This window comes from Oryx dammah, unplaced genomic scaffold, assembly GCF_014754425.2.
Source record: "Oryx dammah isolate SB20612 unplaced genomic scaffold, SCBI_Odam_1.1 HiC_scaffold_23, whole genome shotgun sequence".
Lineage (NCBI taxonomy): Eukaryota > Metazoa > Chordata > Mammalia > Artiodactyla > Bovidae > Oryx > Oryx dammah.
Genome location: NW_024070207.1, coordinates 32505526 through 32517245, shown reverse-complemented (window position 1 = coordinate 32517245; position 11720 = coordinate 32505526). Strand labels below are relative to the sequence as shown.

General features: G+C 45.6%; 1 protein-coding gene across 4 annotated transcripts in view; it reads left to right on the top strand.

The window, feature by feature from the left end:
• The first annotated feature begins 207 nt into the window (after nucleotides 1-207).
• The window catches only part of GRIA3 (glutamate ionotropic receptor AMPA type subunit 3), a 310974-nt gene continuing 299461 nt past the window's right edge, over nucleotides 208-11720 (top strand). For 3 of the 4 annotated variants that reach the window (XM_040265226.1, XM_040265227.1, XM_040265229.1), the window contains exons 1-2: nucleotides 208-886; nucleotides 2058-2216. In XM_040265226.1, the coding sequence (XP_040121160.1) occupies nucleotides 778-886; nucleotides 2058-2216 (268 nt within the window). In that variant the 5' untranslated portion in view covers nucleotides 208-777. The remainder of the gene's footprint in view (nucleotides 887-2057; nucleotides 2217-11720) is intronic. The other variant, XM_040265228.1, reaches the window with a different exon arrangement.

The following is an 11720-nucleotide window of genomic DNA, read 5'->3' as shown; positions in this document are numbered from 1 at the left end:
TTTCTTCTGTTCTTTAAAAAGCTGGCTGCAGCTTGAAAGGCTGGCCCACGTGAGGACTGGTGTATTTCTATCGATTCCATCTCCCATGTTGACAAACGCCAGTACCGAGGCTTTGCAGTCCGCGGCTGCAGTTTGCAGTGGAGCTAAGCGGTGTGCGGCTTTAATTCCACGTCAGATCAACTTTGATCAATATCCCCCTACCGGCCCAATTGGAAGAGCCCAATTCGCCACCGCTGAGCCTTTTCTCTCTTTCCTTCTTTTTTCCCCTCTTTAGACCCACCATCTTCTGGGGGAGAAAAGTCTTAGATTTTAATTTCTCTCTCTCTCTCTCTCTCTCTTTCTCTCTTTTGTTTCTTTGGGGGATTTATTGGTTTGTTTTCTGGTGTTTTATCTTTTTCATTTTTGTTTTCTGTTTTTATTCTCTCTCTCTCTGTCTGTCTTAGCGATAGGGAGGGAGATCGCTTTGGCGAACCGAGCTTGCAGCCAATGAACCCGCCTTCCAGATTGGTGTGAAGACAGAAGTGAGGTGGGGGGTGGGGAGGGGGTGTGAGAGAGCCTGGGAGCGAGAGGGAGCGAGAGGGGGAGCGTGAGAGAGAGAGAGAGAAGAGAGGAGGTGGTGGAGGAGGAGGACTAGTGTGGGGTGGAAACGAAGAGTGAGCGAGAGCAAGTTGAGGGGAGGGGGTGAAAGAGCCGGCGAATTCTTTTTCTTTTTCTATTATTATTTTGACGACTCCCGAGTTGCGCCCATGCTCTTGTCAGCTTCGTTCTAGGCGTAGCATGGCCAGGCAGAAGAAAATGGGGCAAAGCGTGCTCCGGGCGGTCTTCTTTTTAGTCCTGGGGCTTTTGGGTCATTCTCACGGAGGATTCCCCAACACCATCAGCATAGGTAAGCGTGAGCCAGCCTGCCGGTCGGCCCCGGCTCTCCGGCACCGGCACCGGAGCCCGCTACCCTGGCACGGCTACCGGGTCCCTGTCCTGCATGGCCTGGGAAGGGACCGGGGATGGGGATCGGGCAGAAATCTCACGGGTCTGAACCCCAGAGAGCTGGCTGGTCTGGGGAGCATCGGGAACCGGAGAGGTGGTCTCCTGGGGCTGGGGGTGGGGGTAGGCTGCCGGGTTTTCCGAGCTGAGCGGAGCCGGGGACGCCTGCAAGAGGCTGGGAAGCTGCAACCCGGCGCAGAGTCGCGGCTTTTCGGCTCGCTGCCCCGGACTTTGCCATGGCGTGTGTGCCGCCGCTGCAAGTTGTCCCAGGGTGATGCCGCCTGTCTGGCTGCGCCAGGGCGCGTAACCCGGTCCAGGGCGCCCCGTCCCGCGTCTCTGGGTCCCGAGAGACCCGCTAGTGCTAGGGGAGGTGGAAACCCACTCTGCATCCCCGAGACCCGGCAGCCACCGAGGTCGGTGGCGGATGGGGTAGAGGCAGGGGTGAGACTAGGAGCTGAGCCAGCGAGCGGCGAAGTCACGCAGCCCACGAATTCATGAATTGCCGCTGTGTCTGTCTGGAGTCCGGCTCCCGGGCGCTGGGAGGGAGTTCTCTCGGCTTCTGCCTGTATTTACTAGTCAAGAAGTTCGAATTGTTGCCAATTACAGAACCCAGCCCCTATATTGTCACGGGGTGGAGGGGGCTGTGGGGAACAGGATAGAGTAGCAGGGGGAAATGAAATTGTTTTTCTCTCCAACCTTTCCCTTTGTGCCAGTAAAGGATGAACCAGCTTGTGGAGATGGGAGGTATGAGGGAAGAGGGGACAGGAAGCTACCGCCTGAGAAAGAACCAAGTCCCACTCTTGATTCCATCGTCCGACCCCCAGAGCAGGCTCCTCTGCCCTCTTTCCCCATGCCCCCCTTTCCCCAGCGTCTCCTCTGACTCTGAAGGAAAACTAGGTTTCTCTTGGCCAAAATTTGAGTTCGCAAGAGTCATCAAAGACACACGGGTTGAAAATCAAAATCATCGTCGTTCACCCGGGCACCACTGAGAGGGTATCGTCCATCTGTAGTGCTCCCCAATTTCTAACTCCTCGGGGGAAGGACACAAGCCAAATCTCAGTTCCCTTTGCTTCTAGGTGGACTTTTCATGAGAAATACGGTGCAGGAGCACAGTGCTTTCCGCTTTGCTGTGCAGTTATACAACACCAACCAGAACACCACCGAGAAGCCCTTCCATTTGAATTACCACGTAGATCACTTGGATTCTTCCAATAGTTTTTCTGTGACTAATGCTTGTAAGTAGATCTGCTTTTCCTCCTTGTGGGACCTGGGGACCTCATTTGCATTTCGCTTATGGGACTTGGGGTCTGCACTCTGTGCTGGAGGGGGGCTGATTGCCCCAGTAGACATTCAAGAGGCTCGAGTCAATTCAGGTTTCACGCGACATAAATGAACGCCAGAGGATCCTGCTGAGGGAGGGACTTAAGGCTGTACACAAAACTCTGTCGTGAATAATGTTTGATGCAAAACTTTCATTTTCCTCCCTGCTAAACTGGCGCTCCCTCCCCCGCCACCCCCTCCCCTTTCTTTTCCTCTGGCTGGGGGGAAAAAAAGGAAAAAATAGCATAGTTGTTCATGGAAATTTTTTCTGATGGGATTAAAGAAAGAAGCCTCTTGATTGAGTCAATTCAGGATGTACATTACTTGACTGTTAAAGCTAGCACCTGGCTGTAAGAACAAGCTGAATTTGACAGTCACTATGTAGGAGCCAAATATGAGAAATTCTGCAAACAAGTGACCTTGAGGGACAGATCAGGCTGGGTTCCCTGGTTTCTTTCTGTCCTAGAACATCACCTTTCTTACCAAGAGAGCTCTGATAGAAACTGATAAGACTGCAAACTGATTACAAGTGATGAACGCCTGGCAAACTGACGGGAAGGGAGAAAGTGCTCAGAGGACTCCCTGGAAAAAGCTACCTCTGTTCTGTCTCCCCTAGTGATGTTTGCTCCCTGCCCCCATGGTTAAGGACAACACAGTTCTTAACTTAGAGCAAAAGGTGGAAGGGGGAGGTTGCAGCAGGAAACTGGATATCAAAAGGGAGCAATTTCATCAGCCCCGAAACAGCTTCTGAAACAGCTACTTGTGCCCTGTGATTGTTCCCGTGGAAAGGGGACATTTTAAGAAGTAAAGCCACAGGAACCCAGATGACTAATAGCCTGTTGGACACAGGTTTTTCTGGAATGTTTTATGAGAAAGACTGATCATTCTTCATCTAAGCTTATTTCATGAAAAGTTTTCACACCAATGAAGGTGATGATGGCATAAATATGTTTTGCTGTTATGGCTGGTGTATTTGGGAATGTTTGACTTTTGATTTTCTTTCAGGGGAGAAATTTTATATTTGGTTGGGTAAAACTTTATATATGACATCCTTCAAATGCTTCTGCCTCAAAGGATATGTGATTTTCAAAAACTGTTGACAGGGTCTCTAAGGCCATGGGTTCCTTGGATTTGAAGACTTAGGTCAAGGGGATGGAAGTGAAGTACTTTGCAAGAAATGGTGACAGTTATCAGCTTTAAGAAAATTTTCTCTGAAGGTACAGATCCTTATAAGATCATGTTCTGAGATACTCTGTATTTGACATTCTTTGGCTTTCTGACATTGACAAAAATAGGAGCTTATTAATTCCAGCTAAGTGTGAAAGTTACAAAATGTCTGTCTATACTTTGCATCTTATTTTGGTAATCCCAGCCTGTCTTCTGTAGCACACTTACAACACACATCTGACAGTTAATCCTGCAGCACTGTGATCTTGTCTAGAGGCTGAATTTCAAATGCAGCTTCCTAAGTATCAATTAGAACAGATTCAAAACCAAATACATGAAACTACCGAGATTTATTACTATTAATAATGAATAACATTTATTTCAACTCACTTTAGTGCCTTTCCACTGATGAGGACTGAGATAAAGAGTGCTGACTCCTCAGGAATGACTGATTTCTAAGGGTTTGGGTCTTGTTTTTTATGGGCAAATCAGATTGGCACTCGCCAGCCCAGGGCCATCAGAACCCTACTCAAGGAGCATTCAGGAAATAATCCTTGCCGTGTGAAAAGCTCAGGTTTGAGAATAGGCAGTGAGTCATCCATATTGGGTGTTGAGTTGCCTTAATGCCTTATCTCTCAGAGCAATAAAGGAACAACCATGAAAGGAAAAGAAATTGATCAGAAGCCCCTACCCTAAGGCCACAGCACTTCAGCTTATAAGTTTACAAGCCTAGGTTATGGATGGGGGCTTGAAAGTGTGGGATAAAGGGTGTGGCTCCCTGGGCAACAGGAAAGACAAAACAGAAAGGTGACCTTGCCCTTCGTCATGCCAAGTCCACACATATGCACACACTGACTCACACAGGAGACATTTCCAGAAACCAGTGATGTGTACCCAGCTGCCTGTTGCACACTCAGACTTTACAGCTCAGAAGACAGAGGAGGAAAACTCATCATCTCTGGTCCCCAAAACAGTCCTCTTTGAATGTCACAATCACTGAATGGGAGTCAGATCTCAAAACTGTCTCCGACGGATAGTCTCTGAATGCAAAACACAATCATTTCACGGGGCCAGGGAAGTCCTGTAGGTGGATCTCATTTCTTGCCCTGGCCTTTTTCTCTTGGAATTGAAGATCACGTGACACAGATGTCGGCACACAATACTAGTTTGGCACTAGAAACTGGCAGGTGATCCTGGTTCCGTTCTTACAATTGATTGCACTATGGTGCAGAGACCAAAAAAAAAAAAAAAAAAAAAAAAACCCAGGATCTTCTGGCCTGCCCCTCCCTAGAGATCTAGGGAGAATTTGAGAAAACCCCAGATGAGTCCAAATCTGGTCGCCCACCTCTTCTATCTGATTCAATATGGAATAGAATGGCAAAAATTAAAGACATTTCCCCCTCTTTCTATTGAGAATTCCTTGTTTCAGCTTCCCGTAACACTAGAATTGATTTCTTTCCATGATCTTTCCTGCACCCTCAATCTTAGGGCAGGCACACACTTTTGAGGACACAGGTATTATGCAGGTAAACAAATATACCAAAAATAAACAAGTGGTAATGCCTCCTGTATATGTCCCTGCTCTCCCTCCACATCCCCTCCTCCAATGTATTCAGAGAGTTTCCTTGCAATGAATCCCAGGCATCAGTTATTTAAAGACTCTTCTTCATCAGCAACCATTTTTTTTTTTTTGCACAACTTCCAAGAGGTTTGCTTAAGACAGACTCCAACTTCATTTCGCTTCTTAAGAGGCCAATAAAAGCATCGCTGGCTTTGAAAGGTGGTTCATTTGGGATCTCAGCTCAGAGGTGAATTGAAGTTTATCGAAGAGATTCATCTGATTTGGAGCACATGTTCTTACTTCACAGGGATTAACTGAGTTTGCTGCCTTCCTTTTCAATTTGGCCAGGTAGCCCCAGAAAGAAGGATGGTGTGAATAGTATGATTCCAGGACACGTGCCTTCAGGCACACACAGATACCGCTACACACATAGTCAGTATTCATGAAAAGAGATGTACACACATGCTTTACATTGTACACACATGCTTTACATTGTACACACATCTGTTCTTTAAAAACCAGATTTGATCATCATAAGGCTTTGGGGGAATGTGGCAGCACCCAGGGACCGCCAGTTCCCCTTGGGGTGGCTTGCTTGCCCTGGTTCCTCAGGAAATGCCTCCGATTCCCTTGAAGTCTCCTCCTGTGTCTTGCTGCTGTGCACTTGTAGTGTACTCCACACTACACCGCCCCAGCCTCTGCAGTGTCAGCTCATTAGCACACAGATCTCATATCCCCTCTCCGCACTGTCATTGCAAAAATTGCTGTTGTACACCTTTACAGCCAACAAATGTGCTCGTGGATTACGCACTGTTTGCAAGAGGAAAGGAAAAGGCAAATGTAACCTTAAACGTTATTCACCACAGAATTGTGATCTTAACGCACTTGGCTTAAATAAAAATCTGTTGATGGAGGCGCAGTAGTGATGGTGGGACTGAGTGGGACTTAGGAGTGCAGGCTCTAATGAAGCCCCAGGCAAAATCCCTTTGGCTGGTGAAATATCCCTCATCAGCTGCAAATTTGTGTCCATTAATTTTTTTCAAGCCATTTGAAATATACCTGCTAACTGAGAGCATGCTCCTTTTTAACTGAGCACGTTTTGCTACCAAGTTAAGTGTCCTTAGCTGAGACAGGTTTTTGTCTCTTGCCCACAGAGTCACAGTCTAATTATCTCATTATTCTAATTGCCAGGTTCTATTTAACTGTTTAAGTCCATCTGGGAGAGAAATGTCTCTCCTGATCCTATTCTCTGCTCTTGGGTGGGTCTTGTTTGGTTTGCACTTTACACATCATCTTTGGAAGCAGGGTGAAGACCCATCATATCCTGGCACCTGCCTTCAAACAGATCTTGGCACACTAACCAGTGTCAGTTGCTTCAGCTTCACCTCCCACCCGCAACTCCCCCATCTTTGCACTTTAACAGCTCTCCCTCTGTCTGCTGGCTGGTCTTCCATAAGCTCACTGGAGCACGAAGAGGTCGCCAGTCAAAGATTTAAGTCACCTTCTCACAAGCTTTATTATATTTTTTCTTTTTTCTTTAATCTATTTTTTACGTGGCGAGGAGAAAGGAAGGTGATGTTCATTTGGGCCATAAAAACAGACGGCAATCAGCGGGCTGTAAAGATGAGCATCCAGCAAAATGTATGACCGCCCCTAGAAGGCAACTTCCGGTTGATCTACTAAGTGGAGCAGGGGCGACAGGAAGGGTCTGAGGGCAAGGAAGAAACAAAACTTCTTTGTTCTCCATTTACCACCACTGTGAAAAGAGCCATGGTTTTTCTTCCTCTCAGCAATTTTAACTTTTTTTCCTTAAAATGAAACTAGTTTCTCACATCCGCCACTTCTGCCTCTATCAGAGGTCTGTTTCCTTCATTCTGCCTTTTTCTCGATACTCATCAAGACTCCATGAGAATAGTGGGGGCTGGCAGAGATTGTTACTGTATTTTTTCTAACTCCTGGTATTTTTTAAAATTTCATTATTATGGGTAGTCAGCGGTGATTGGCTGGTTTCAGTTTAACAGATGGAAAAATAAATGAAGCTTCTGAGGCACCATTATTAATCTTCCTTTGTGGATAAGAGATTTGTTATTTTTATATAATTGGCTAAGGGATTAAAAGACAGCATGCATTTTTAGAGAGGGCCAGAATTTAAGAAGGTAGAATTCATACCTTCACGGGGAGGTGGGGGGATACATATGTTAATTCTGATGATTTCACTTTGAACTTCTTAGACTGAGACCACAAATATATTTGAAAGACCTTTCAAAAAACTTTCCATCTTCTCTGAAGGTCAGGAAAATTATTTGCATACTTTACCTGGCCCATTAAAAAAAAGTCAAGTTTTGACTTTGTTCCTTTGGTGCTTTGACTTTGATGCTTTGGGTCTAATTAGATGACATGTCCACAGGAGGGTGCAATTAAAACCCTAGGTGGGGGCTCCAGGTACTTTTCAGCAGGAGTGTGGGAGTTGTGCAGAGACACAAAAGGAAGTCCCTCCAGGCTTGGGAAATGTCTGAGAGCTGACAAATAGCCTCAGCCCGTCTGTGGGGTGAGCCTTGAGCCAGGGCAGCAGCCCCTGAAACAGGTCGGTACTTGGCAGAAGTTCCACATGGACGGAATTTGTCCTCTTCTCACTTCTTCCTCTTCTCTTGCCATTATTTTCTCCTCATGCTCCACCTGCCCAGCCAAGGCCCTTTCACTGGTGTCCCACTGGCCCCTGAGTCAGAGATCTGACCCACCATACCAGGGACTGTTTCCTACTCTAGACTTTTCCAGTCCACATGCTCCTTCTCTAACCAGAAGATCTCTGTCCTTGGTCCATACTCCTACTTTGAGGGTGACAGCTTTCTATCTAATTTAAGAATCGAGCTGAAAGTGGCTGATACAGGGTTAATATACCTAACTGGGGAGTGTTTACTCTAAAGCCAGAGACAATGGGAAACCAGAATGCCTCAGTTCCAAGGAAAGCTACTCAAACAGGAGTATTTCTGGACATGAGGTGCAGAGCAGCTGTTCACTTTATCCAAACCAGAGATCAACTGCCCCTGGTCAAGGAAGACCTCTACAGGCCAAAGTCAAATCCAAAAAAAGGGGATATGTGTATATGTACTGCTGATTCACTTTGCTGTACAGCAGGGACTAATACAACATTTTAAAACAACTATACTCCAATAAAAAATTATATATAGAAAATAGCTCCCTACATGTGGTAGGTTTGGTGTAAGTTCACCCTAGGCATAGGGGAGGTATAGCTTCACCATGTTGAACTTAAGTGTCTTTGTGGTCATTTGGGAAGCAGCAAAAGGTCATAGGGACTCAGTTTCTTCCTAAAGAAGACCGTATGTGCAGCTTTTTGTATCTTAATCATGCCTCAGTAAAGTAGTTCTTAGGAAATGTCATCTTTTTAGATGTACTGCCTAAAAAGAGGCTGCTGCAGAGTCTGAAGGTGCCTATGTGGGCCCTGGCAGGGGATGCACTGGCAGGGAAGGGAGGCCATAGGAGGGGAGAAAGGTGCTGAGGAAGCTGGTCTCAGACTGAAAGCTCTCTTTCCCTGGGGTGGCATGCAGAATGTAGTGATTACGAGGCAGCATCTAACTCTAGAGGGACTTGGAAGCCTAGGTGACCAGTGTCTCCTCCCTACCCCCTCCATTTCTCCCTTCTTTTTTCTCAAGTGCACACTTTGGTTCCCCCCAACACACACACAATGGAAAGAAGCAGAATACTCTGTTCTGGATTTCTGGTTGAGCAATAGTCAGAGAAGTGCAGTAAGTCCCCTACATATGAATGAGCTCTGTTCCGAGAATACATTTGTAAGCCCAGTTTGTTTATAAGTCCAACAAAGTTAGCCTAAGTACCCCACTCACACAACCAGCTTATTCAGTACTGTAGCGTAATAGGTTTATAATACTTTTCACACAAAGAATATGTAGAAAACAAACAAAAAATAAAACATTTTTAAACCTACAGTACAGTATCCTGAAAAGTACAACAGTAGCAACTGCATCACAGCTGCTTTTACACTTGCTTCCAGACATCCTGGACTTGAAATAAGGATATTCTACTACTGTACTCTACACAGTACTGTAAAGTACACAAAAGCACAACCACTTGTGGGGTGTACATACATGTGACAATGTACGCCAGACACATGAACTAACACGTGATTGGCCATGTGAACATATGTTCACACCTTTGAAATTTCACAACGTGAAGGTTCATATGTAGATACTTTACTGTGTTTACTGCCCTCTGTCTGGACTTCCCTTCTCCTCAGTTACTAACTGCCATTTACTTCTTTAGCACTTGTCATCAATGTGACCATCTGTACTATTTAGAAGGGGTGTGGAGATAAGAATAAGGAAAGGGGACACAGCTGGTCATGACCCTTAACTCCATGGGGCACAGTTCAGTCTAGAACAGCACTTCTCACCTTTCATGTGCGTAGCAGACACCTGGGATCTTGCCAAAATGAAGATTCTGATTCAATAGATCTTCAGTGTCCAAGAATCTGCATTTCTAGCAAGCTCCCAGATGATGCCAATACTGCTGGTACTCAAACCACATTTTGCAGGGAGATTGTGCTCACCAAAGAAAAAGCCTCCCCCAAACAAGCTCTTACCCACATGACTTTCAAAGAAAACTTTATAAGAGACACATTTGGCTCATTCTGACTCACGGATGTCCCTATCATACTCTTAACCACCCTGTGTTCATTTCAGCCATGTCTGTAGGTGTCTGATGAGAGCCTCTAAGAGTTGCTTTTCATAGGGCTTTGGAATGGACACTGGAAGGCATGCTGAGGGGGGAGGTAGCTCATGAGCCAGGCTGACAGTAACTTGGCTTCTTGCCACACCCCAAAGTGTCCCTTTTAGAAACAACCTGCCCAAGAGAGCAAAGGTTGGCATGCAGTTCCAACTGCCTCTCCACTTTGCTTCTTGGGGTCAAGGCATGCCAGAAGCGGGCACGTAGCATCTGCTCCTCAGCTGTCCGACTTTCCTTCAACAGGGTTAGAAATATGAAGTACAACACAACCCGAGTTCTGTCTGCTTCCCTAAGAGCCTGAAAAATTGACTCCATTTTCAAGGCTGGTGCCAGGCACTCATTGTGATCTAGAGGGGAGGGTGGGGAAGTGATGTCACTTTCTAACACATGTGAGCTGACAAGTGCTCCAGGGAAGTCATTAAAAGCTTATCCAGTGTCATTTGAGGACTATCAAATAGCACCCGATCACCCCCCAGTATTGCCCCCCAACAGTCTGCCATTAGTCTGAAATCCCAGCAATTCACTTATTTCTGTTACTGCACTGAAAACCTGTGCTAAAATGCAAGCATGCCATCTCTGGTAGGGAATGCGTTAAATCCTTATCAGCCATTACTATTTCGACAGTAATTCTTTGATCAGATTACTACCTGTTACCTTGCAGGATCCTCAGAGGAGGTTTTCAAAGACAGGTAAGTGACCCCAAAACAAGGGATCTGCCCGAGAGAGTGGGGTGCCCAGTGCATGGCGGGCATTCAGGGGGCAATGGGAGACACTGAGAGATGAGCAACAGTTACTCAAATACACTCCACCTAGTTTGCAATATGTGATCTTCTCCATAGATCAAAATCTGGTCCTTTATTAACTAAAATTTGAATTGTTTTTGACCGTCCAAATCACACCTTTCTGGTGGTAGTGGTCTGCTGCTGCTTCCGTGCATGGTCGTTTCTTGCAATAGATGACCCCAATCTCTGGGATCCCTGTAATTACTGTGAGACATTTTCAGAAGGACAATCAGTTTGTGATGAAGGGTGGTGAGGATTTTTTTTTAACGTGTAAAAAATGTTGCAATCAAAAATAGTCCTCTTTCAGTCATCTATGATTGACTGATCTACCTTGCCAAGTACACATTGCAATCAGGGCCCTCATCCTTGCTGCTGCCCAGAAAGGGATTGGCTACCAATAATAGATGAGACCTGAAGAGATCAGGACCCAGTCCACAGAGGAATCATTGTGTGGATGTGGGTGTGGGTTTCTGTGTGGATGAACACTTTGGTAAATTTAAGGTAGAAAGGCCACTAACATCCACAGTTAGCCAGAACCTGTTATATATTCACATTCTTATATCTTATTGCTGTTTCCAAGACTGCTTGTTGGCGAGTTTAAAACTATTTCTTGAATTGGCCCACTTGCAGCAGAATCACCAGAGATGCTTGTTAAACATATGAATTCCCAGGTCACACTTCAGACATATTGAATCACAAAATAAAAAGATAGGCCTTCTTAACAAACTCTATGGGTAATTCTAATGCACACGAGATTTCAGAATCACTGGTTTCATTATCCCTGGTAGTGTGAACAGAGATATGTGAATTCATATTGAATACTTGTTGAGCATCCCCTAATCTCCAGGCATTGACCAGGCACTTTCTATACATGTTACTTTTGTAAGTGAGGTGCTGTTGGCCCATGCAAGTATTAGTGAGTTGGGCTCTGAGATTGGAAAATCAAGACTTGAAAGAGCTAAGAGACTCACCTCAAGTCACAGTGTCTGAGGTAAACAAATGAAGCAAAAATATTCTTTTAGATGGTAAGCAGAGACAAGAAAGTGATCTGCCTTGACAGTGCTGCTTTCCTTCTTGGCTAATGATTAGTCTTTAGCCATGCTGTAAACTAGGTGGCATGGCAATGCCAATCCATTTGTTAAAATGAT